The following is a 26,919-nucleotide window of genomic DNA, read 5'->3' on the forward strand; positions in this document are numbered from 1 at the left end:
GTGCTGGGAGGCGGGGCCTCTAGGCCACACCCACCGCGCGGTTCCCGCGGCCGCGCCGGGTGGGCGGGGTCAGGCGCGCGGCTGCGCATGCGCGGGGCCGGCGGCGGCAATGGCGGCCAGCGGCAAGTCGTTCCTGGCGGACGCGGGCTATGGCGAGCAGGAGCTGGACGCCAACTCCGCCCTTATGGAGCTGGACAAAGGTGACCCCTGGGCAGCTGGGCCGGGGTGGGGGTTTCGGTCGGTACCGCTTTACCCAGGGCAGGGTGCGGAGGAAGGACGCGGGCTGGAGGTGCCGGCGGTAATTGTGCTGTCTCCGTTAGGCCTCAGGTCTGGCAAGCTCGGGGAGCAGTGCGAAGCCGTCGTTCGTTTTCCGAGGCTCTTCCAGAAATACCCGTTCCCTATTCTCATCAACTCGGCGTTCCTAAAACTGGCCGATGTTTTCAGAGTGGGGTGAGTGCTGCCGGTCGGCTCCTGTCCGTTCGGGTCTGATCCGTGGGAACACACCGTGCCTTGGAGTGTCCTGCAGTGGAGGCTGGCGCGTCGTGCTCGCCTGCCAACACCCCTGTGGTACCCAGTCTGTTGTGGTCGTGCTTGATTGGAACTTGTTTTCCACTTCTTTAGTGGGCTTGAGTGGCTGTGAGTGGTAACGACACAGTTCCTTTCCTGATTTGAGGATTCTCTCTCTGACTGGTTTAAGTTCACTGGTGTAAGTTTTGCTCTATAAGCGCATCCAAATCGTAACTCCTAAATGGATGGATGATCACATGTGCAAATCGAATCTCTAATGTGAAAAGTGCATATTATATGGCTCTACGCAGATATTTACTATATGTATTTTGATGTATTGATTAGTAGTGCTGTATTAACATTTTAATAATATGATAAATGTAGTCTTGTAGTTAAAAGGTAACTTTTGTAGTTAAAATAAGAACTATGTAAGTGGGATATTTTTTTAAGAAGGATTGAGGCACTCGCACCAGCTAGCAGCCACAAGGCACCTAAATCTTTCAGAGAAAGAGAATTTGTTGCCCCATTATCAGAAGAAATGAACTTCTTACCTCCTCGAAGGTGCTGTTAGGATTAAGAGGAAGAAGTTGACACAGACCAGGTAGAATCCTGTGTTTGAATGGAATTTATGCATCATGTATGAGATGTATGAATATGCAACAGGCTATTGCTTTTAAGGGTTAATCCAGGTGTCCTTTTTTGGGCTCGTGCTGCCCAGAAGAAGGTACCCAGACGTCCATAACTCTTTGTCTCTGTTGTCTCATATTGTCCTAATTCAGTTTGTCCAAATTATTATTACTCTAATTGTATTACTATTTTTATAACCATTTTATTACTATAAAACTTTTAAATTTTTAAAAACAAGTGATTGGCATTTTTCACAGCTAACAAAACTTGAAGTACAGCTTTTCCACGTGCCTGCTGTCTTAGTGATGTATATAATGGAATCAAAGCTGCTGCTTAACAGCTTACAAAGGCGTACGCTGATGTTGTGGAAACTTCACTCTTGTCTTCAGGAAGGAAAATAAATTTGCTCAGCAATTGACAGTGGTATTTAAGACTTCTCTGTCTTAGTATTGAATGTGTTTTTCCAGCAGATCTGGATCCCTGTGTGTGCACAAAACAGCCATTTGCTTACACCCCTCCTCACTGGTGTCAGAGGTTCATTTCCCTGGAATTGGGCTTTAGTTTGACACTATCTGAACTAGAAAATAAAGCAATAGTATGTTAATGGTCTCTATTTTACTGTATCAGTCTGCTCAAATGTTTCTAAAGCGTAGATATCTCCTTGTTTTAATTTGCTCCCCAAAGTTATAGTTGAGTAATTTAGTATTTAACGTGCTTGAATATTTGTTACTAAATAGCCTGACTAAGAAATGTGTGTATTTTCTAACAGGAACAACTTCCTGAGGCTATGTGTGCTGAAAGTTACTCAGCAGAGTGAGAAGCACTTAGAGAAGATCCTGAATGTGGATGAATTTGTCAAGAGAGTTTTCTCAGTGATCCATAGCAATGATCCGGTAGCTCGGGCTATTACACTCCGGTGAGTATGGCAGGAGGGATCCTCATTTACTTCAAATCTGGTGAATTGTTCTGATTTACTGCAAACCTGTAAGTCACTATCAATGTGCTTGTCTGGAATAACAAGACCAAGTCCAAGGTGTTGCATCTGGGCCAGGGAAACCCCTGGTATCAGTCCAGGCTGGGGATGAACAGATCAAGAGCAGCCCTGCCCAGAAGGACTTGGAGGTGCTGGTGGATGAAAAGCTGGACATGACCCAGCAATGTTCACTGGCAGCCCAGAGAGCCAAATGTGTTTTGGGCTGCATCAAAAGGAGCCTGGGCAGCAGGCCAAGGAAGGGGATTCTGCCTCTCTGCTCCCCTCTGGTGAGACCCCTCCTGCAGTGCTGTGGCCAGCTCTGGGGTCCCCAGCACAGGAAGGACATGGACCTGTTGGAGGGAGTCCAGAGGAGGCAACTGAGATGGTTAAAGGGATGGAGCACCTCTCCTGTGAGGAAATGCTGAGAGAACTGGGATTGTTCAGCCTGGAGAAGAGAAGGCTTCAGACTGCTCTAATTGTGGCCTTCCAGTACCTGAAGGGAGACTACAAGAGAAATGGAGAGGGACTTTTTACAAGAGCCTGTAGTGACAGGACATGGGGAAATGGATTCAAAGTAAAGAGAGTAGGTATAGATAAGATATTGGGAAAAAAATCTGTATTGTGAGTGTGGTGAAGCACTGGAACAGGTTGCCCAGAGAAGCTGTGGATGTGTCATCCATGAAAGTGTTCAAGGCCAGGCTGGATGGGGCTTTGAGCAACCTAGTCAAGTGGAAGATGTCCCTGTCTGTGGCCAGAGGTTTGGAACTGGATGATCTTTAAGGTCCCTTCCAGCCCAGGCCATTCTGTGATTCTGTGAGTGAAATAAAGGAGGGTTTTTATACATGCCTCATAGAGTTAAAAGCCTCACAGAGTGAAAAGAAAAGCTGTCTTTGAAAGGCATGAATGATAAGGATCGGTGATAAGAAGAACAAGGTAATTAACTACTTATGATGGTCAGAATTTTGTGGATGGTCCCAGGCAAGAGAGAATTTGCAGTGTTGAAATTTTGTGTACACCAGAGAAGAAAACTGAATCTGTATTATGTATAACCCAGACAGTAGCTATATGCAATATATCACATCTTGCCTAGGATATTTTTAGACCAAGTGAAAGTCCTTCCTTTTGTGGCTCAAAATGTTTTTTGTTAACTTGCAACCAAAACTTATACGAACCTTGTTATGCTTGCACCTATTTTTCATTCTGCCTTGTCCTAGCTGGAACTGCTAGTTGATCTCTGATCAGTAACTTCTAAGGAAATGCTGTTATATTACTGATTGCTTTGAACTTCTGGGAATCAAGTGGGAAAACAAAATTAATCTGTCTTCCATGCCACTGTCCTGCTGGTTTGGTGTCTGTGTCTCTAATGCTATCCAACATGATCCTCTTAACTGCATCTTCCAGCCCCTGTGCAGGTGAATTCAAATGTGAAGAGAACACTTGTGGTTTTTTATATTCTTTTTATACCTCCATCTGGAACTGTTATTGATTTCACTGCTGGGAGATGGGAGGTCATTAGCTAATGACCTTTGATTGATTAGGTCATATGTCCATTTCTTTTTTCTTTCAATATTTCATTTGAGATTATGTTTTCATGCCCTGGTGTCTCAGGAATCTGTAAATACAATATGCCTGCATGGTTTTTGTAGTTTCTGTTCAGTGCTCTAATATAAGATTGCAGTTGTTGACTGGCATTGAGGGTTATCTTCACAGGCTGCTACAAGTCCCAGGAGTCCTCTCAGTTTGCATAAGTACTTCAATTACTAAATTCACAGGATACATCAAATAAAATATTAAAATAGCTGTTGGTTCAACAGTTTCAGTTTAAAATCTTCTGTTGATTTTTTTGTCCTCTTTGAATAGTGTCAATAAGGAAGAACTTGTTGAAAGAAAGAGCTGCTTAAACAAAATTTTGTCTGTGAAATTTTATTGCTGATAACTGTGTAAATATTTGCACAGAACTGTAGCTAAAATTACCATCAGTATAAATCCTACATTTATTCTTCTTTTAACTGGATAATGCTAAATATGCCTGAAAGGTATCTTTGAAATATTTTTGGCAAAGTATAGACTACTTTTTTAGCAATTACACAAAAAGTGATGCTACTTTTTCACTAATAACCTTATCTTAGATCAGTAAAAGATGTTGGAAATAAATCATGCTATAGTGAACTCTTAATTTTAAAAGAATTTTTGGTAAGTTTCTCACTGTGCCAATTTCAAGCTAAAAGTTATCAAAATGTAATGGAATTTTTATCAAACCACTGATGCAACCCACACAACAAAATCTGTTTCATTTAATGACATGTTTACTTTTAGCATTTGCTTGTTTCTGTAATAGTCATGAAAGAGCATATATTTATATAAACCTAGCCTTTTAACCAGTCTTTTTAACATTTTTATTTGGTTTCATCATTTCTTCATGATCACTGTTCTTCCTGATTTTGCTGGGATTTATTTCTGCAGGATGCTGGGCAGCATGGCATCTATCATTCCAGAAAGGAAGAATGCACATCACAGTATTCGCCAGAGTTTGGATTCCCATGACAATGTGGAAGTTGAAGCTGCTATATTTGCTGCTGCCAACTTTTCTGCACAATCTAAGTAAGAACTATTTTTTTCACTTTTCACATTACAGAGAATGGAAACTCCATTAACACTGACATTCACAAACCTCTCTATTTTCTGTTGTGCTGTCCTTTATAGCAAAACAATTACGTGCAATAACGATGTAAGGAAATCTGAATACAAGTTCAGCAGATTTTTTTTCTGAAATAGAAAGCTCATAACTATGAGAAGTGGAATAGCAGCTTTAATCATTAATTATTTGACAGAAATATTAGTAAAATGTAGTGCTGCTTGTCAGTTTTTGAAAGCTTTCATTTTCTCATTTGGTCATGCCCTCTGTGCAGTGGTTCTGAAAAGACTCAGGTTTTGGCAAGCACTCTTTTGTATAACTTTTAATTGTTAGAACACAGTGTTTGGTAGTTCAGTCAAATTTTTTTTCTATTTTTAATGACTTAATTTTTTATTTTTCATTTCACCTGGTACTTTCTTTTCTCCACAGGGATTTTGCTGTCGGAATATGTAACAAAATCAGCGAAATGATTCAAGGTACATTTGTATGTTGAGTGATAAGGAGGAAAATCTTTCAGAGAAATTAGGGTTCTTTATTATTCATATTTACATATTAGATATCAGAATGCTGTTGTCCTTAGATGATTCCAGTTTTTAAATTAGGTGACCAATAATCTGTCTGGTTATCTTAAATCCTCCTAAAATTTAAGTTTTTGAAGCACTTGTTTGGTACAGAATAAAAGCCCATCTATAGTGTGATGAATAAACTTGCATAGACTCTGATAGGTTGTTTCAGATGAGTTAATTTGTGTGTTACCTGCAGGGAAGCAAGGAGCAGCTTTCTCAAACAGCCATGAAAGTGCTTGATAGTGCTGTCATTTCACACCTAGCTAGAACATGAGTTATTTGAAGCCACTGCAGGTGTTTGCACAATCTCCTTTCAGCAGTGGTAGCAATCCAGACATACTCTGTGCCTCACAGCTGCCAAAAAAAGCCAGCCCAAGGACTAACTCTGGCTGTGTTTCTTTCCTTATTGCAGGTTTGGCCACACCTGTGGACCTGAAGCTGAAGTTGATCCCTATTCTGCAGCACATGCACCACGATGCCAGCCTGGCCTCCAGCTCCAGGCAGCTGCTGCAGCAGCTGGTGACATCCTACCCCTCCACCAAGATGGTCATTGTCACCCTGCACACCTTCACTCTGCTTGCTGCTTCTTCTTTGGTTGACATTCCCAAGCAGGTAACTCTTCCTAAGGCATGCCTTCCTCTTGAAGTACAAAGTACATTTTAGAAGCACTCAGGTTCTCCCTGCTGATCAAAACAAATAGTGATGCAACCACAGGAGTTGGTTGCTCCTGTGCTGTTGAGGAAGAATACCCTGAAAACTGCTGCTGCTTTGATATTTTTTACCTTTTCTGATTCCATTTCTAGGTGACTGTATCAAACACACTACTCCTTTTTTACAGTTCATAACATGTCTTTTTCTAAATCAGGGATTCAAATCAACAAGGATAGATCAGCATATGGGAAAATAAACGCCCTGACTTTTTCTGAAGAGACTTCAACTTGCCTATGGAAGCCAGGCTTCACTTTGCATTTCTGTATATTGTCTTGGGTTGTGAGTGTGCCTTTTGCCTTTCTTTCATGCATTTAAAGTGCATTTCTTGGAGAATTTTGAGGAATTTCAATCAGTTCCTTAAATTCAAGACTATAAACCAAGTAGTGGGAAAGCAGTGATGAAAAAAATATAATGCTTTTTATGCTCTGATAATGAGCTTTTTGGATGTGATTTATAGAGCAGGTCTGAACACAGTGTCACTTGAGACTCATCCAGCTAGTCTTTGTAAAGGAGTCACAAAAATCTATTTGCTTTCTTTCAGCCCTGTACAGCCATGCAAGGCTGGTGTCTGTGTCTGTTAGATAATGGCATTGATCTGTCTGAAACTCTCTCTGCTGTGGCTCACTTCTGTATTTCAGATGATGCTTCTGATGGTGCTGAACCTCAGTCTACTGAAACAACATGAGAACACTTAATGTGCTGCTTTTATTTTTTTTTATGGCAGTAAACATGGAGATTTAGGCTGTATTTCTGCAGCACAACAGCCAATACTGCATAAAACTGATGTAGCCAGGGTGGGGATGGAGACTAAAAACCATGGCTGGCATGTTCATACTTTCTCAAGTTAGTTTTGGCTCTGTGTGCTCAACATTTCTTCCTGAGTGCTTTTGAAAATACTTCCTTCTAGTAGCATCACTTTTAAACAATGAATTTATTTTCTTGCAGATTCAACTTTTGCTGCAGTACTTGAAAAATGACCCCAGGAAGGCTGTGAAGAGGCTTGCAATCCAGGATTTGAGGCTGCTGGCCAACAAGACACCACATACATGGAGCAGAGAAAATATTCAGGTCTATATGTTTTTTAAGCTAAAGTTTATTATGAAACTTCCCAAGGATTTGTAGAATTCTTCCCAGAGGAATGATTTGGGTGGTAAAGGAAGGAGTAACATACATCTCCATACCCTTAAGTTAGGTTACTCTGCCAAGCAGCCTAGCCAAGCATTAATGAGCAGCTCACAGCATGTCTTCAGTTGGATAAGTTGACACTCAAGGATTGAAGCTGAAGCATTATTACCAAGGGAAGGCATGTGCCATGTAGGAAGCCTCTGTACCATGAGGAAGTAGCTTTTCCATCTGACAAACTCATTTCAGGTAACAGACATGAGAGCTGAGTGTTTTTACACTGATCTTACCACAATGAGTACACACCAGTGCTCTGGTGCAAAACAGCCTCTGGGATTTGTCAAAACATGTCATCCAGCCAGGGGTACTTGAAAGGACAAATGGGATTTTGATTTCATTTCTTGGAATTAATGGGGTTTTTGCAATGGCAGCTTTGTGACTCCTGTTGTATCAGTGAGAAGGTGTTTATAGTGCACCTGTGCTATTTGGGGAAACTTGTGTTATGTTGTAGATGTTACTGCTGCCTTCTTTCAATCACTGTTGCATATGAATTTTTTCTCCTTCCCCTTTTTCTGGTAGAAATGACTATGGAAAATAACTTCAGTTTAGATCAATGGGAAAGTAAATATTTCAAGAACTTAATGGCAGAGGGTTACAGCTCTACTTTTTCCTGGGTCATTTTTTCTTTGCTTTTGTTACTCTTGGAAGCTACTTGGATCCTGTCCTGTTGGAGCATAAGGCATCCATAAAGCTATGCAGGTTTTTGTTAACAATCATGTGAGAAATAAAGCAGGTTCTGCTTTGTCCCCAGTTCTTGGAGATGATGGTTTGGAGTGTGCAGTGCTTTTTGCTTTAGTGAACTGCTTTATTCTTCATAATGGCTTAACTCCAGAAATTTATTTCCTTTTAGGAATTTTAAGGAATTGTGGATTTTTTGTGAAGAAAATGCTACTCTATCCCATATTTCAGTAGTAGCTATGTCAGTACAAGTGAGAGGCATTGATAATTTGGCTTTCATTGTCATGTAGTGTTTTGAAGTAGAGTGGGTGTCCTGATGGTTGAAATGCATAGGGAAAAGTTCCACTGATGTCAGAACTGAACCAGTGACTGGGTGAAAACAGAGCTAATTGTCTGAAGCTTGCTACTGCTTGCTGAACGGCATGCAGAAATAGAGTTTTTCTGACTTCTGAAATAACAAGTTGACATTTTGAGTTGGGAAGTTGTTCTCCCAACAATTGGAGATAATATAAACAAATGCTATGTTTATACAACAAGGACTGGAACAGCCCCTCATTTTCTTGTGACAAGGCCTGCCACTTGTACCTTTTTACCAACAAACATTGGCTAGTTTCTTCAGCATTTTAAGTCTGTCCTGTGTAGGTCAGGTGGGAAGTTTGGAGGAGGCTTCACCAATTTCTAGCCATCAGCCTCAGAAGCTGTTGCTGCCTGGAGCAGTCCATCCTGCTGACTCCTCTGTGCTCCTGGCAGTGTTCACAGTCACTGTTTCAGATATGCCCTGAGAGATGATCTGACAGCACTGGAGGAAAGCATCGGTGTCTTGGGAGACATCAAGACTCATTTTCTACCCCAGTCATTAGATCTTCTCTGTCTGTTGATGTCATTCTAGTCAGTGGATTAGCAAAATACTAATTGGTGCAAATCACAAATATGTTTAGAATTTAACCCTTACACAATACATATACCTGATAAGAACATTGTGGGGTTTTTTTAATGTTCTATGGAACTAATTATGTTATTTTTCTTTTTTTCATTATTGGCTCTTCGGCATTCAGCTTTGGCATGCTCTAAAGCAGAATATACTTATATTTTCTATTTATGTCTCATATTACTGTCCCTCCTGTTGACTAAAAAAGCATCCAAAACCAGTGTATGACTAAATTGTGAACAATGTTGGCATAAGGAATTGAGAACAATGTGCATTTGCAGAGTTATTCAAACCTAAATGTGATAAGACCTGTGATAAGATCTGGCAAAAGGCACTACAAATGAGTTAGAACATAAAATACCCCTTAATTTATTTATCAAGAACCTTAAACTCCTGTTGGACACCAATAGTGCTAAAGGAAATGGCACTTGAAACCTTGCTCTTCAGAGACATATATAAATATATGTCCTTGCATATATAACCTTGCAGATTGTTACAATGCAAGATAATCAGTATGCCTGAAACTATCTTAAAATCCTTTATAATATTGGATCAATGAGACCAGATAATATTTTTGCCACTGATTTTTAATTAATTAATGACTTATAATTGATGTTTCCTAGCATATAGGACCCACTGTCACTTTTCTGCAAGCCACATCCTCAGTCCTCTAAACCAGATGCTTCAGGACTTGGCTTTTGATTTTAGTACAGTATTTTCTGTGGGAAAAATCTTGATTCTTAAAACTTCCCAGAGAAGCGCAACTAAATTCTCCATACAGATAGCTCATGCTACTTCTCACCTCTATATTTTTTTCCTGCTGATTTTAGGCACTCTGTGAATCTGCTCTAAACACTCCTTATGACAGCTTGAAAATGGGCATGTTATCTGTTCTTTCCACGTTATCAGGGACCATTGCCATTAAACAGTACTTCAGCAGTGCTCCAGGTAAGAAAACTGGATGAGATGGTTACCTTTGGCATTCTAATAGCTTGGTTTTCTGCTGCTGATCAGTTTCATCTCAACACTTTGTAGCATTTTCTAAAACTATTTTTGAACTTCAGAACACTGAGAGTCAGACTGTATTCATCATGTATGTAAAATTAAAATGGGACACTGTGTAGTTATGAATAATGGTGGTTTTTTTGTGTTTTGTGGGTACTGTGGTATATTAAAAGGGTTTTTGCCTTTGGGTCTTCAAGTTTTCTTCATTTTGTGAAGGAGCATGTTGCCTCTCAAATGGCTGACCTGTGTTCTGCTTAAGGTGCTTTGAAATCATGGATATGCATGCACTAATTTTTGAGTAGTAGGGAGGCTTTGTGGTGTAAGAGTGGACTGCCGTGTTACTGTTCCACCCTTGTGGGCTTGACAGTAGTACCAGGTGTCACCAAAATATTGTGACAATATTCTGGAGAAATTTTAGAGAAAGTAGACATTTAAAAGTGATTCAAGGTATCTTGTTCTGAAAATTATGATCACACTCTTTTTTCTTCTTGAAAGCCAGACTGCCCAAATGAGTGCTATGAGCTCAAACACATGGGCTGCAGAAATGGAAAAAAAATAGTACATCCTCTTCAGTCATTCTGGCATGGCTTAATAATTAATAGGCTCACCAGCTTTTTTTAATCAGACATAATATTTCTTAAGGCAGTATTTCTCTGAGTCCTGAAACAGAACATTTGGAGCTAAAGGTTGATTTCTCATGTGTCTAACTTGTGTAGTGTTCAAGAATGAGAGAGTCTCTGGGTTTGTCTGAAGAGAGAAAAATATTTTCATCCTATTGTTTAAACGTAAGAAAAAACCCTAAATCAATATAATGGTTTTGCAGAAATGTACTTAAAGATCTGTGGTATATTTATGGACTATGCAGTTTTATGTTCCATTTGCCTTGCTTTTATTTAGGAGCAGCAGCTACAACTGCCAGGTCATTTGATTTGGTAAAACTAGCACAGGAGTGCTGTTACCATAATAACCGTGGCATTGCAGCTCATGGAGTGAGAATTCTGACCAATATTTCAGCCTCTTGCCAGGAGAAAGGTAAGGGAAAGCAGGGGCAATGCAGTGGCTCTGTTTGCAGCCAGGCTTATGCACTTAGCACGGATTAACTCGTCCTGTCTGTGAACCTGGATGTAAGTCTGTCTGATCCCTCAGGCTGGTTAGGGAGAATGGGCACTGTCATCTAGTATGGCCTTATGAATGGTTGGGAAGGTTCCATCTTTGTCTCATTTAGAGAAAATTACTGCCCACAATAGAACTCATGCTAAATGAATGCTTGTTTGACCTTTGCCGTAAGATTAGTGAATTGTTGGTCAACTTTTGAAAGCCCTTTGCACAGAGCCTGTTGCAAAATAATAATAGGGCATTTAGAAGTCTTAGTGCCAAGATTTATGCATGCTTTGCAAGTGTCAGTGGGGCTGCTGAATAGTTACCCAAGAGATGGAATGACAGAATTGTTTCTCATCAAAGTAAGGCAAAGCAGAAGTGTTAGGAAGATTCTTAATTGTCATGACTGCAACAGCAGTGCAAGCATTACACCAGTTATGGTCAGAGAACAGAACAGAGAACAAACTAACTCTTTCTCTTTTTGTAGATCTTCTGCCTTTGGAGCAAGATGCAGTTTTTGGCTTAGAAGCTCTTCTTGTTCTCTGTAGTCAAGATGATAGCCCAGGAGCTCAGGCAACCTTAAAGGTGACATTACTGTTGTCTTCCCCTTCACAACTGTAATAACAGCTTGTGTAACAGAGAGGCTGGTGTGCACCAGATCCTTTTGCTGGAAGCATAACAGACTGGAGGGAAAAGAAAATTTTTTCTGGTTTGCCCATAATCAGAGTTCAGAGCAGCAGAGAAACTGAGCATAGCCATAGTACAACTCCTCTCAACTCTAGGATAAGAGGATTGTTGCAGATGGCAGGGAGCATTCCTCTCAGAGGAACAGCTGTAATAAAACATGAACATTGGATTGAGGTGTCTCTGGAGGACAAAGAGAATCTCGGAGACAACTTGCTTTTTGGAGATGGAGATGCATTTTTATAAATGATTATTATTTTCCCACTTCAGAAACCATCAGTGATTTTTCTAGTTATTTACCTTAAAGGCTGGTGGCGTGAGAGACTATTAATGGTTCTTGAATTTGTGATGCGTTTTAGTGCTGGTAGCTCAGGAACAAAGACTTGGGCTCTTGGAAAAATCTCATCTTTTGTAGAGTACATAGTTGTGAAAATACCAGATGAGTGTTTCTGCAGTCCTGCTTGCAGCTAAGTAGGTGGGCCTGGCTTTGTTGGTTTGAGGCCATTGTGGTGATGTTCCTGTGGGCTGTGTGAGTTGCAGATCACGCTGACCTGCATGGTGAAGCTGGTGAAGTGCCGCCCCCACCTGAGCCAGTCCGTGGTGGAATCCCTGCTGGCACAGCTGCACAGTGCCCAGGACAATGCCAGGATCCTCATGTGCCACTGCCTGGCAGCCATTGCCATGCAGCTGCCTGTCCTGGCAGATGGCATGCTGGGAGACCTAATGGACCTCTATAAATTAATTGGACAATCTGCCACAGATAAAAAGCAGGAGCTCTTGGTAAGACCTCCCTTGATGGATAAAGTCTGTATTAACAATTGGGAATGAACTGTATTTTAAAAGGCAGCTAAGGCATTTGTTATGTGTCCAGGTTGATGTGCCAGTCTGTAGCCACTAGTTTCAATTTTCTTTTAACTTCTGACTCTTTATGTCAGTGTTCAGTGTAAAAATATCTCCTAGATGGAGGTGTACTATGCAGTGTATTCCATTAGATTTTCCAGCAGATGGCACTGCTTAGGCAAACGTGGCTATTGAAATTATTGGGGTGTCTCTAAAGTAGTGTTTAAAGGCCAAATGTCAGCTATCTCCATTTATATAGGGTGCTCTGAGGCAAATGACTTAATATACTGTAAGAGAGAAAAATGCTTTCATCATGTGTACTTGGGAAGGAATTTGAATTTTAAAAAATAAATTAGAAGCTTTCTGTTAAATTACTTGTAGCATTTGAAATATTTCAGCTAAAAGGCAGATTAGAGCTTCTTTAAATGAAAGTTGCTTTTATCTACAAGAAATACTTGGATTGCTGTAACTATTAAAAAGATATATGACTGAGAAGTTTTGCAATTAAAATATGTATATGTAATCTTCTACGTAGTTTTGAGCCCAAAATAAAACAGAAATGGCTTTTTTTTTCTTATTTTCTTTAGTTACTGAAATATAACTTTCTTTCTCACTCCTCCACTCTCTGCTAGGTTTCTCTTGCCACAGTAATATTTGTTTCCAGTCAGAAAGCTTTGTCCACAGAAATCAAAACTGTTATCAAACAGCAGCTTGAGAATGCCTCCAATGGATGGACAGCTTACAGGATAGCCAGGCAAGCTTCCAGGATGGTAAGTGAAAATACCTGGAGAAAAATGGTTTGCTGTGATTGAAGGAATTGGCAGGGAATTCTTTGAATTGGATAAGGGAATAAGGAAAATTGTAGGACTTGGGAGAAAGAAGTGAATGGGGGGGAAAAAAATAAAATCACTTTCCCTTCTAATTCCCTGGAATGCAAATTCAGATATTCAGAATTTGTGACATTCATCCCATCAAAATGATTTTTTATTTATCCTTTTGAAGTATTTGAGAAGAAAGTAAGTGATGTCCTGGCACTTTGTTGAGCATATGCCTAATATGTATTGTCTGACTGCTCTTCAGAATGTGAAAGTCATCCTGATGTATGGTTCTCTTTCTTCAATGTGAAGAAAGGAAGAAAAATATACTGTTTCCCTTTTCCCTTAAGTAAATTCACAGTTGGGGTTAGAATTACACAGAAACCCTAGTATGAGATGCCGAGGTAAATTTCCATGGTTTTTTCTCATCTTATTGAATTATCTTGTGTAAATAAATACTATACTTTTTTATAGGCTAGTATTTCTATAAAGTAAGCACTTGTGCTTTTATTTATTATTAGCATTGCCACAATCAAATAATTGAAAAAAGTTTCAGTGTTTTTGTTTGAAAGCTGGAGATGTTCCTGTGTTCTTATTTGTGTAAGTTCTGTGGAAATCCCCAGCCTTCTTTCACGTCCCCTTTCAGAAACATTCTTGTCATTACAGGGCAACCACGACATGGCCAGAGAGCTGTACCAGAGCCTGCTGACCCAGGTGGCTTCAGAGCACTTCTACTTCTGGCTGAACAGCCTGAAGGAGTTCTCCCAGGCTGAGCAGTGCCTGACAGGGCTGCAGGAGGAGAGCTCCAGCTCCGCGCTCTCCTGCATCGCCGAGGCCCTCAAGTCCTACCACAAAGGGATCGCCTCGCTCACGGTCAGCACACACCTCTGCTGCTGATGTTTCTGCTGCTGCAGCGTGGCTCCTTGGGCTCTGTTCTTAGCTCTCTGAAAAGTTCTTCAATAGCTCTGGCATCTGCCAGACTCTGTTTGGTTCTCCTCTGCAGGCATCACACACTGCATCTTGAGAGAACACATCCTATAACTCAGCCAAGTGTGATTAGCTAGATTTCTCCTTGCTTTTTCTTCTCCCTCCACCCCTCCTTTCCTGCCTTGATCAGATCAAATGAAATGTGACAGATCTTGTTTAAATTAAAGTTACAATACTTATAGTTTTCCACTCCTTGCTTTGGGTGAATAAAAGCTATTGTAATAGTCAAGCCTGGGAATTGGCCTAAATTGGCTGCTATCTTCTTGAAATATACAGAAGGATTCAATTGTCTTCCTCCCTCCTGCTGAGCTCATGCTGCCTTCTATTTGACAATGTGATCTCATGGAATCATAAAAGCAATCTAGTAAGAAGAGGAAAGACAATTCAGTTTCATCAAATCCAACTGGTACCTGCTTTTATATAAATACTTTCTGCTTCTCTGAAGTGGTAAAAATACCAAGAAGCTGTGTGATGTCTGTGAACATAAAAAAAAGTATTAATGATTAGGGACCTTCAGTTCCTACTGTAAAGTTGCTTCTTAAGCAAAGATGATCCAGCTTCACACAATACTTTTTCATATTTTAGTTTCCATGAAGCAATCTTTACATACAGTTTCTGTATGCCTTTTCAGTGAAGCTGCTTTGTTGTTTTAGTTACTGGACAGTTAGGGTCATGACAATTCAGACATTAGTATTTAATAAAGTTCAGATACTAAAATTTATTAATAAAATGTCCCTGAATAAGCTTCAATGACATAAATTTCCACTTTTGTCCTCTAAAAGACCCATCATTCCTGAAGTGTTTGTCTTTAAGTGTTGGCTGAGTGAATCAGGCTTTTAATTCAACACTTTGAGATTTCTCTTACATCAAGAAGACATTGAGAGGAGGACCTCATCTAATTAGATGTTAATATTTAATACAGGCAGGAAAATAACATACTTAAATAGGTCATACTGTGATCCAATAATTTAATTACCCCTTCCATGGACTTTGGGGCTTTTTTTCTATTGAAGGGTTCCTGTCTTCATCTCTTCTGCTGACTTCAGTTCCTGTTGCACATAGTGCTTTTCTGGGCCCAGTGCCCTCCTTATGGATGGTTGTGGTCCAGAGGAGTGAGTACAGGATTTGTAGGTTAGAGGGGAGGAAATTGGGTTTTATTGCTGGTTGTTGCTGACTTGTTGCATGACTCTGGACAATTTCCCAGCTGTGCTTGAGTGTATCAACTGCAAAAGGAGCCACTCACTGCTTGTCTATAGAACTGAGCCTCTCCAAGGGGAGCAAAGTGCCACAAAATGTACATGACAGCCTTGCTGTTGAAGGCTTCTGCTCTCTTTCTTCTGGCTGGAGCTCTCCTGTTGTGCTGTTTCAGTGCAGAGCATGACTCAGCCCTGCTGGTACCACACACCAGTGGTGCATGTGATGAGGCTGGTGTAGCTGCTCCACTTTGTAGCTGGAAAACACAGTGTCAGTAAATCTCTTGCAGATGTTCAGCCAGCCCAGTTTAGCAACGATGAAATGTTCAGACAGCGCCTTGTTGGAAAATTTCTCAATTCCTCCTTGATAAACATAAAACTCTGTCTTGCACTGCAAAGTGTTCTTTCATTGGAGTTAGTGCACTTGAGGGAAAGAAGTCCCTCTGCTTTATGGATAAGAGTTTCACCCTGTGGGAGAGCAGGGACTTGTCAGGGAGCACATTGACCACAGTCCCCATCTGCCTTGCTGTGTGCTTGGTTGTACAGTTAGCAAAGGTTTTGAATGGGTCCTGCTCTTTCTGGCACAGATCCTGTGTCTTATTGGAAGCATTGGGTTTATTTTTCCACTGCTGCTAATCTAAAGATGATACAAAACTTGAACCAAGCACTTATACAGCCATTGGTTAAGTCAAATAGAAGGCAGCCATTGGTTAAGTAGCACCAATTCCAAATATGTCAAGTGGTGGTGTTTGAAGAACTTGGCTGAGCCAAAGAAATACTTCTGTCACTTTCAGAAAGAATTGTAACTCACTCACTGCCCATGGCAGATAAGGTGAATTGCAGTATTAATGAGACAAGCTTGTATTTCCATTTACAAGATTCAAGTCCAATTTGTGCTACTAAAAAGTCTGTATTTTCTGATATGAGTACTTTACTCTTTAAAAGCATGTAGTCTCTGTAGAGCAATTACAGTGCAGTGTAGCCCTCTTCTACAGAGGGTTTTCTGAAACCATCCTTGCAAAATAAACTGAACAATTCCAGTTCTTAAGTTTTTTTTTGTGCCCTTGTAGAAGGAAAAGCAAAGTGATAGATAAGAGAGGCTTAATGGTTTAAATATGAAATAAGTCTTATTTTTTCAGTTGAAATCTAGGGCAGTAGTTTAAAGTGGTTGCAGTGGGCTGATGTTTCCTCACTTTAGCCAGTAGTGGGCCAGTTCTCAAATGATGTGATGCTTTGTGAGAAACCAGTTGGCTGGTTTTCTGCCAGCAAAGAAATTGTTCTTAGTAAGGTTCTGGGGTAGATTATAACTTCTTGCTTTGAGAAGTGACCTGGTAAGGAATAAGAAGCACTGGCAAAGACAGGCATGAGTCCAAGAGGAAGTACCAGTGCTTTGTTTTTGGAGAGGGCTTGTTCTTCTCAAAATCCAACAGTTTAAGAAAAATAAGTAGTGGATTTTTGGCTTAACTAGTATCAAACCTCGAGTACTGCAGTTTACCCCCTCCTGGGTGTCCTAAACTGTCATAGATGCTTCTACAAGTCAGATAAGCTTTTAGGGAGCAAAGCTTCATAGAACTGTATTTTCTGAACAATAGCAGCTTGTCTAGTCTCCTGGAATTCTGTTATTTACTGTTCTTAGTTACCACTAGACTGTGTCTCTTGCCTTCATCAAATGCAAGGTTCAGTGCCTTCATAATGTCCCCATCCATTTCCCAGTTCCAAAAACAACACCCCTTCCTCTTGCTGTGGGTAATTTGAGCCAATTCTTTTTCTTCTAGCTGATGCAGAGAATCACTTTTTCAGTCCTTTTGTTTCTTGTTTGCCATCCAATTCAGTGTATTTTTTCTTATGGTAAAGACTATCTGGCCTAATGTCATTTGAAGTCTAATGGCTTGGCATCGGAAAAAGAGGAAATAGATGCCCTAAGAGTATTTTAACTGCTTAAGTCACATTTGTTACAAGGGTGCCATGCTTGGAATATGACTTAGTAATTATGTAACTTCTATGTCATTTATATTAGTATGATTGAAATTGAGCAACACTGTTAAATGTAATTTTAAAAAAAAACAGCTTTTAGAATTGAACTTGAGGATTCAGTTTTCTGAGACTGTTCGGTGACACTGCAGTGTAATTTTATCATTTTTGCTTTTGACCTAGTTTGCCAACATTCCTATTACTGTGTTTCAGGCTGCTAGTACGCCACTTAATCCTCTGAGCTTTCAGTGTGGATTTGTGAAACTCAGGATTGACCTTCTGCAAGCTTTTTCTCAACTTATTTGTACCTGCAACAGCCTAAAAACAAGTCCACCCCCAGCTATTGCCACGACCATCGCTATGACATCGGGAAATGATCTCCAGAGGTGTGGCCGCATCTCCAACCAGGCATGTGCTCCTGTTCCACTCTTGTGCAGTTGTGTTTGTGACTCTGGTATGAATTCTGCTTCTCAGCAAACATATTTGACAAAAGAAATGAAAAGTAGTTGTGAAGTGGGTTTTGGTTTTCACCTGTAGCTCTGAAAACACCTGCCTGTAGCAGGCTGTGTTTTGAAGGTGAATGTGCACTTGTGTTTTCTCCCCCAGTCACACACACAGCTTCCAGGGATATACACATGGCAAGTCACTTGGTACACTCAAACTTGCAGCAAGGCTTTTCACACCTTGCTTTGAAACACCTCAGACACTCTGAGTACACTAAGGAAGAATAGATATACCTGAGGATGATTCTGCAACTCCTTTTGCTGAGAGTTGGCAACTGCCTTGGTACCGTACAAACCTTGCCTTGGTACCTCCTTGGAACCAAGGAGGTTTGCTTCTAAATCCAGCCAGTGGGTGGTCATTGAAAGACAGAGCAATTTGATTTACCAGCAGGGGATGGAGAGGGTATTGATGGAGTTTTTTTTCTTTTGCTTTGTTTTTAACCCAAGGAGATTTTGTTGGTGCAGGAAATGTACCTGTTTAATGTGTGGATAACAGTCTGTCACTTTGGTAATAATTTTCTGAGTGAAGAAGCAAGAACTTTATAAACTTCTCCAATGCGCCCCCTTATTCCTTCAGTGTTGTATGTTACAATGTAGTGGTTTTCTGGATGTGTGGGATTTTGTTTTGCTTTATTTTGTGTTTTTGCCTAGTAACATTGTCTCTGCAGATGAAACACTCAATGGAGGAATTCCGAAACTTGGCTACACGGTATGGAGATCTCTATCAGTCATCTTTTGATGCAGACTCAGCAACTCTAAGGAATGTAGAACTGTATCCTTTAAAAATCCTAGAGTTTGTCCACTTTCCTTCTCATGTGCACAGCATGAGGCATAAGAATCCTCTTTTCTTTTAAGACTGCCATGAAGTAATTTTGAAAATAAATAACATAAAAATTAGCTGCCAATTATTTAAAAGCCATTTGAAAATAAACATTGCCATATTGTTGTTTGGAATTACTTGTTAAAAAGTTACAACACAAAAATTGGAGCAGCTTATAACTTGGTATTTTCGCAGTTCTTGCTCTCTGTTCACTAAATGGGTAATGACTGTAGGATTACTTCACAGAAGCAAGGAAAAGTGCCACTAAATACACTGCATTTCTTGCTTTAGGTGCCAACTTTGAAAGTCTTTTAGCCCCTTAGTATTAATATCAGACAACAGCAGAGCTGCCTGTTGATTTCACATGCAATAGAAGCTCTGATTTTGGATCCAGAATCTGCAAGGTAGGTTTGATAGTTAACTTCATACTCCTTTTCTGCTTATTAATAAATCCTTGGAGTTTTAAGCCTAGGAATTCAAGGAATGTTCAGAAAGTTTTTCAGTAGACATTTCTAGTTATATTCTGAGCAGGCTTGAGGATCTGTTGCTGCTGTGCTGTACCTGCCAGACTGGGGACTCTCTTTTGGGTTCTGCATTTCACACTGATTTTGCTCTTGAGAGCACTATACTGGAGTTATCTTAAATATAGACTTGAATTTCTAATCTCTCCTTTAGCCACTTATTTTGTTTCTGTTGTTGTGTATTAGATCCCATACCTGTTGCTTGGACTTGTAAGTTCACCTTAGCTTCCTTCAAAGTTGTGAAAACACATGCACTAAATTAGTTCAAATTTTTAATGTAAAGCCATCACCTCTGGCTCTTTTTCTAACAGTGAACTTAAATCCACTAGAAAGCAACGTTGAAGTTCTGATGTATTGAATCACTGTTTAAAAATCCCAGGCTGAGATTAAATGGAAATTAGTGTGGATAAAATCTCTCTGTGATTTTAAAGCTGGTAATAAAAGTGAACATCCTAAGTGACTGTAGTACTCATTATGAATTAAGCATTGCTTAGAAGGTGTATTAGTCAATGAGATAGACTTCTATTCAAAGGAGGAGATTATAAACTTGGAGATTTAGTTTTAATTCTGACTGGCATTCTTGCTGTGTGTTGTGAGATTTTCATGACACTGCAGGGTTAAAAAAGCCAGGGGAAGTAAGTATGCTGAGTCTGTTAGACCTGTCACTGCTTCAGCTGAGAGGGTGGGGACAAGAAGTGGTGAATAAATGGTAGGTAAGAAAGATTTAAATGTAAAGGGCAAGTGTTATAGTGGAAAAATAATTTAAAGAACAGAGTAAACAGTTTGAAAGACATTTCTTAATGGATTTCATGTTGTAATATTTGTCATGTCTGTTTGGTAGTGTGCCTTCCAGGTTATGATGAGGAAAGTAAGTTAGACATAATGAAAAGTTTCATTTTTTTTCTTTTTTTTTTAGTTTCCAGGAATATAGCTCAAATGGAACAGCTCATGTTGAAAGTGAATATGAAAGAAGAATGATGTCTGTATTTAATCATGTGCTAGAGGAAGTGGAATCCCTCAACAGGAAGTATGCTCCTGTGTCTTACTTGGCAAGTAACAGTTTTAAATGTATATTGTCTAGAGAAGAGGGCCAAAACCCCAGAACTCCATATATCTGTGGTAGGCAAGAAACTGGGAAGCATTCTCAGTTAAGTAACATTTCTGACTCAAATGGTCTCTACAGAGACACACTTGTTTAAAAATACTTCAAGAACCATTTTGCTAAAACATAACCTTGTATGGTCTGTAACCTTGCTGGTCTAATTAAAATTAATACTTTTAAAATTCCCATCCTAAGAGCACAGCAGATGCTGATAAGGTCACTGCAAGAGCTGTCAGACCCTCACCACCCTCACATGCAAACCCTGGAGCACATTCTCCTCATTCATGTTCTTGCTGTGAAAGAATTCTCTCCCTGCCACAGAGCAGCCTGGCTTTGTTCCCTGAGCTGCTGGTGGTGAGCCCTGTGCTTTGGGAGTGTTGTGTTTCTCTTATCAGTGCAGGTCATCAGGGAGCACAGTGGGAGTGTGCTGGTGCAAACAGTGGGCTGATAACACCCTCCTTACAGGGCTGGTGCCTTTGGCTCTTGCTGCTCATGAGCATCCTGAAGCTGAAGTGCATGTTGGTGGGAGCAAGGTGGTTTGGCATGCTTGACATCTGTTTGCCTGGTTTCTAAAACCAACAGTCCTCACCAATTCCAAATAGACTAGAGGAGTAAATAATGTAAACCACAGCAAAGGTAAAGCCTGTACACTTAGCTGTGGCTGGCTGCACACCAAGGCAGCTTGGTGACTCCAGTGGCAGTGCTTGTGTTCATCTGGGCCAGAGGCATGGTGCAGCACGGAAAGAAAGAGTAGACAAGAGGCTTGAAACTGAAGTATTGCATTAAGTTGTGATAGATGCCAGGCTTTTTGCTTGGAGGGGAGTTGTTTTTTGAGAGTTTGTGTGTAGGAGTGTTTCAAGCAGATCCTGCTCTGTGAACTCTAACACGAGGACTGGAAAGATCTGTATTTTTCTTTTGCTTGACCTCCTTGTCTTTTTTTCCAGAGCAGAATGCTCCTTCAATAAGGGGCAGAACATAAAACAGAGAGGCTGAATATAGTCATTGTAGTCTTAGTGGCTATAATTCTATGACTGTATTAATACATTTCTGGACTTCAAATGGAAATTCCTGCTCTTTCAGTAGCTCAGGTATATGTCTATTTCCTGTGTCATGAATGATATTTTTTCTCAGCTGTTTTGGCTCTTGTTTCTTGCAGCATACAGCTTGTCTGTGCAATGCTGTCATTGCCTTGTTGAAGGTGCCTCTTTCATTTCAAAGGTACTTTTTCCAAAAGCTGCAGTCTACAAGTATTAAGGTAAGTACTGCTCAAATATGGCCTCAAATTTCTTTAGAAAGTCTTTACCTCATGAGAAGAGCCCTATTGAAGGCACAAAGCTTAAGGATTTTTAGTGAAGATACATAACTGCAAATGGCATTTGGGTTAATCTGTTAGGAGTAACCTGAATAGCATGTATGCATGGTTGTTCAGACCCACTAGACTGTCACTTAGGCAAGTAGGATTCAGTTCTTTGATTGCAAAGTCTTAAAAGTAAAATGTACCTGGATTTTTTGTTGATTCTGAGTCTACAAAGCTAAATAATTCTAGTCCTGGAAGGGCAGCTTTCATAGATTTGTATTTGGTTTTTTTCCTTTCCCTTTGAAAAGCAATGTTCACTATCTTGGAAGAAAATTGTCCTATATATCAGCTCACTGACTTAAGAATGTCTAAATATGACTAAGGTCATGGGTTTGGTGGTGGTTTTTTTTGGTTTTTTTTGGTTTGTTTTTTTTTTTGTTTTGTTTTGTTTTGGTTTGTTTTTGTTTTTGTTTTACTCAAGTGCTCCTTGTTTCTGGGAAAAGTGAAAGCCCTAAGTTTTATTATTTACTCTTATTGCATTTTGCTTCTTTGTTCAGCTTCATATACCTATGGCTGTTCTCTGGAAGATTTTTTTCCACATCTTTTGAAGAAGTGAAGTAAATGAAACTGATTCAAAGATAATATGTGGTATTGCTGATGATGTTTATTAAATAATATAGTCATGAGTCTCTGATAAAGGCTGTGTTTCCATTTGCTGATTTTCCTACCCAACCTCTCTTGGATATTTTCCTATAAGAAGGTGTCCTGTTTCATCCTTGAATTTTGTTTGCTTTTTTGGAGGCTTATAATTACATTTTGCTCTGTTTATTGTGTTCCAGCTTGCTCTATCCCCATCTCCAAGGAACCCAGCAGAGCCTATAGCAGTACAGAACAACCAGCAGCTGGCACTCAAGGTGGAGGGAGTGGTTCAGCACGGATCCAAACCAGGCCTTTTCCGTAAAATCCAGTCTGTCTGTCTCAATGTCTCTTCAGTGCTGCAGAGCAAATCTGGACAGGACTATAAGGTGTGGATAGAACAGAGCCAGGAGGAGTCTTAAGCTTTTTTGCTGTTTTGCTGTTGTTTTGTTTGTCTCTGGGTAGCAGAATTCCCAGGATGAGATGAATGGGGCTGGTTCTGTGATCCTTTCATTCCTGCCAGTTGACATTCAAGCACTGGCCAGAGCCAAGCATAACTTGTGGAAGGGATCTGGGATTTTTAAGTCTGCAAGATGTCAATACCTTTTTGTAACAGCTCTTCTTCCAAACAAAGAGGCTTTGTGATGTTCAGAACAAGTCATGAGGAATCTGCCTGAGATGAGGAAAACTCAGCCTAGTTATATATCATATAAAACTCCACAGGGAAAAACAAACAAACCAGGAGTAGATTATTCTCTACCACATAGTCTCTAGAATTTTTTATAGTCATTTTATGGTTCTTTTATTTTGTTTGTGGAAATCATGAGGACAGACTGTCCAAATCAAATAGCATCTGAGGAGACACATACTAAACTTAAGTCAATGGTTTTATCAAAGGCTGCCTGAGGTTTAGGTTCTGCTAGCATGTGATACTTAGTGAAAGGCCTGTTTTGGTGGGTTTTGGGGTCAGGTTTTTGTTTGTTTTGCTATTTGGGGTTTTTTGAGGGAGAATAGGAGAAAGTTAATGGCTTGTAAAAGGTTACAGGGCTCGGAAGTGTGTGATGTTTGACTCACATTACTTTGTGGAAAAGTAGAACCTCAGGTGGAAGATGACTTGTTAGGTTGTCAAGCTGTCTCAAGTATGCACATGAATTGGTTTAGGAGAATTGCAAACAGATTTTTCCTTTTTTCTCCTCTCTCCTTCAAGTGGAGACCTGAAAACTTATTTTTGACAGGTTTATGATGTTTTAACCTTCCATCTGTGTTCTCAGATTCCTCTTGACAGCATGACCAATGAAATGGAGCAGAGGGTGGAACCGCACAACGACTACTTCAGCACGCAGTTCCTGCTCAACTTTGTCATCCTTGGCACCCACAACATCACCGTGGAGTCCTCTGTGATAGACTCAAACGGTATTGTCTGGAAAACTGGGCCTAAAACAACGATTTTTGTGAAGTCTCTTGAGGATCCATACTCGCAGCAGGTTCGCCTGCAGCAGCAGCAGCAGCAGCAGGGCCCAGCCCCAGCGCAGCAGCAGCAGCAGAGAACGGCGTACTCGCGCTTCTGAGTGCCACCCTCGCCCCAGCCTGCTCTGCTGGGACTGCAGCAGCCACCCCAGCCTGCTCTGCTGGGACTGCAGCTCTTCTGGACACTTCTTTTTTAAAGGCTTTTTTGAAGATGTTTTTATTGCAGCCTTCTCCTAGAAAGTCTCAGATGCCAGTTTGTTGCTTCTTAAATTATCTGGAGTAAATTCGAACTTGATTCAGCAGAGGCAGCTGTTCAAATCTGGAGTTGTGCTCTTACTGTAAGAACTTCTACCTGATCTCTAACTTCTGTTTACAAACCTGTTCCAGCAGGCTCCACAAACTGCAGTGGACACTAAGCTTGTTCACTGGTACTTTCCATGTTTTTTGAAGCACATAGTTTCTAATGTCAGGCTTACAGGACATTGAGAAACACTTCACTTTGGCTGGTTATACAGAAATGAGTGTAATACCAAGTGTGTATCTTTTAATGTGAAGCAATTGGCAGGAATATCCAGAGATTCTTTTTCTGACATTTTAGTAGTAAGTTCCAGTATTTGGCTGGTGTATGTATGTTATTAAAATTCTTCAGCACTACTTAATGCATGCATCTGGAAGAAAAAAAATTGCAGTTCACTTGTGATACCCAGTCACTGCAGAGGGAGGAGACTGCTAGAGGGGTTGCTGTCTGGGGAGTCTTGCAAGAGGCAGAGTTTTCCAGGTGGGAATAATCACTGTCTCTAAGATGATATGGAAGATATTACCATGTTGTTTTTAAATTTTCATGCATCTGCATCTCTGAAACCTTTTCTTTTGTAGGGGTTTTTTTATTTGCTCTTTTTAGAGGGAAATTAAAATGAATGACAGCTTGCAAGTAAGCAGCTCTGTTTTTTAAAAGGAGTCTTTTATACCAAAACTTTGTAATCTTATGTGTTCTTTGACCAGCTTGCAAAGCTTAATTGTTAATTTTACAGGAACTTGAAATAGAATTTTGGAAATACACTGCTTCACACATCATTTTCACACTTCCTTTGTGATATAAAAGGCTGAACTGTATCCAGACTCACAGGCAGTAGATCACATAGCGTGACCTTCACCTGGTCTTCATAAATACTCTCTGCTTATCACTCTGTAGCAAGGCAGGACCCACTTGAATGAGGAGGAGGAGGGCTGGCACTTCTTACATAATTCAGTTTGTTAATCCCTCTCTTGGAGCAGAAATTTTTATTGTTATTTTCTCAGCAAAATCCCATGATACTGTTATTTCTTCAATCTGATTTCATTCTAGAGCTGACTGGAGTTTACAGGTTTTGCTTGCTTCAACTGCAGAGAATATGATAATGAATTGCTGTAAGCTGAGGCTTCTTTTGCATAGCAGGATGAAGATTTTGTTTGCTGTGTTTTCCCATAGTAGTTCCTCTTGGCTGGAGACTATCCAAAAAAACCCAAGCAAATTGATAGTGATGATGCTATCATACCTTGGTCAGGCTGTAATCCTAACTGGAAATGGTAACTGGGAGGCAAGGTTGAAACAGAAGACACAAAATTGGTGAAAAGTTGACTAGCATCCTCTGTAAATGGTTTTCCTTTTGAGCAAGAGACACAAAGTGCCACAGCCTTTCAAGCTGACTGAGCAGAGTGGTGGTTTCTGTCCCACTTTTGTGTTTCCATGCCCATAGTTCTGGGTGTGTGTGTGCATATTCAGCTGTATGCACACAGGCATATATGTATCTGTAGCTACAGCTGGTAGAATGGTCCAGAAAGAGATGCCTGGCCTGCTGCTGTGTATGCTTTCTGTCAGATTAAAGAGCTGAACTCTTTGTGGTCAGTTGGGTTTTTCCATTAAAGCCATAGATCAGTTCTTTACCACAAAAACCTCTGTATTTTAATGTAAAAAAAAAAAAAGAGAGAGACTTAGCGGTCAAAGAGGGTTTTTTTATCCTGCAATTTGAATGTGTTTCTTGCTTTTATTGACCAATATGTTGGTGGAAACCTTTGATGGTGCCATTCCAAAACAACTCAGAAATTACAAGACATTTCCATGCTGGGGAACAAACTTTTCTCAAAAGCCATGTGATGATCAGAGTGGGAGAGCCCTGCTCTGGCCTGAGGCTCAGCTGTCTGTGAGCTGGTGAGAGTAACCCTACTACAGCTGAAAAAAGTGTTCCTCCTTTAAACACATCATCTGCTCACCTGATCTGAGAGGCCTCTAGAACTCCAAGAACTTGTATCATTTTTAAAGCCCAGCAAATAATACTTGAAGCCTGGGAATCTGGATGTTAGGTATGGGAGATTGCAGGGGGAGGAAAATTGCAATTGCTGCTTTATTGGAAATTACCTTGTATAGGAGGGTGGCTGTACAAATACCTGTATTTCTAACAAACTCTGAAGAGTTTCTCATGCTGATTCATTTGCAAGTTAGTTATATGTGTGTGCTGATCAGGAAAGGCCCTGGACCTATTAGTAAATTCTCCTTCTATGTAAGCACAGTGCTTTATGTTTTCTTGGATTTGTAGTGAGGTAATTTTCTGTGTGGGGAGATTTTTTTTGTTTTCTAACACAGTGTATTTTTTATTCCTAATAAGCTGGGATATACACCTGTCAAACAGAAACCACGGATTTTATGGCACACAATGTCTCAAAATACCTAAACAGAAGTGAGGAAGAGTGTTAAAGTTACAGCAAATACAGAAAGCTGCTGTTGGAGCTATCAGCAGTGAATGTGATCCTTCACTATTAGTGGAAGCAGAGAGGTTATTCTTGTTTTGAGTCCTGCATTCAGTTTCTGGTGCCTGTACTTGAAGATGTGCAACAAGAATTAGGAAGGCACTTCTAATATATGGACCCAACTTAAATCTCCTCAGTGTTTCTCAGTAAACAAAGCAGTAACTTGATTACTATGCATAGAGGCACACTGATAATGGAAGACAATTCAGATCTGTTTCACTCACTGGCAGAAGAAAGAAAATGCTCAGTGGCTAGACATTGGTCCTGAGACAGCTGCTAAGAATTCAAACAACAGAAGGGCTTGTGCAGGCAGCCACGTCATGATCTGTTCCTGATCACTGAGATGTGCCTTCATCTAGCTTGGATAAATTGTTGGGCTGAGCAGGAGG

General features: G+C 40.3%; 1 protein-coding gene across 3 annotated transcripts; it reads left to right on the forward strand.

Moving 5' to 3' along the window:
- The first annotated feature begins 72 nt into the window (after window positions 1–72).
- INTS7 (integrator complex subunit 7) lies at window positions 73–26,292 on the forward strand. Of its 3 annotated transcripts, XM_071426436.1 has the most exons (21): window positions 83–200; window positions 328–450; window positions 1,904–2,050; window positions 4,571–4,708; window positions 5,172–5,218; window positions 5,721–5,920; window positions 6,965–7,087; window positions 9,638–9,755; window positions 10,710–10,844; window positions 11,398–11,495; window positions 12,135–12,374; window positions 13,067–13,204; window positions 13,916–14,122; window positions 17,614–17,808; window positions 18,572–18,675; window positions 19,059–19,127; window positions 20,161–20,293; window positions 21,503–21,601; window positions 22,483–22,668; window positions 23,551–23,866; window positions 23,900–26,292. In XM_071426436.1, the coding sequence occupies exons 1-20, from the start codon at window positions 88–90 to the stop codon at window positions 23,845–23,847; spliced, it is 2,910 nt and encodes a 969-aa protein (XP_071282537.1). In that variant the 5' UTR covers window positions 83–87; the 3' UTR covers window positions 23,848–23,866; window positions 23,900–26,292. The 3 variants fall into 3 exon arrangements, with proteins under 3 accessions (XP_071282546.1, XP_071282537.1, XP_071282529.1); XM_071426445.1 differs by having other exon boundaries at window positions 73–200; window positions 321–450; window positions 23,551–26,292; XM_071426428.1 differs by having other exon boundaries at window positions 23,551–26,292.
- Window positions 26,293–26,919: the final 627 nt, after the last annotated feature.

Source organism: Agelaius tricolor, unplaced genomic scaffold (genome assembly GCF_023055355.1).
Source record: "Agelaius tricolor isolate 1412-34295 unplaced genomic scaffold, bAgeTri1.0.p SCAF_1, whole genome shotgun sequence".
Taxonomy (NCBI): domain Eukaryota; kingdom Metazoa; phylum Chordata; class Aves; order Passeriformes; family Icteridae; genus Agelaius; species Agelaius tricolor.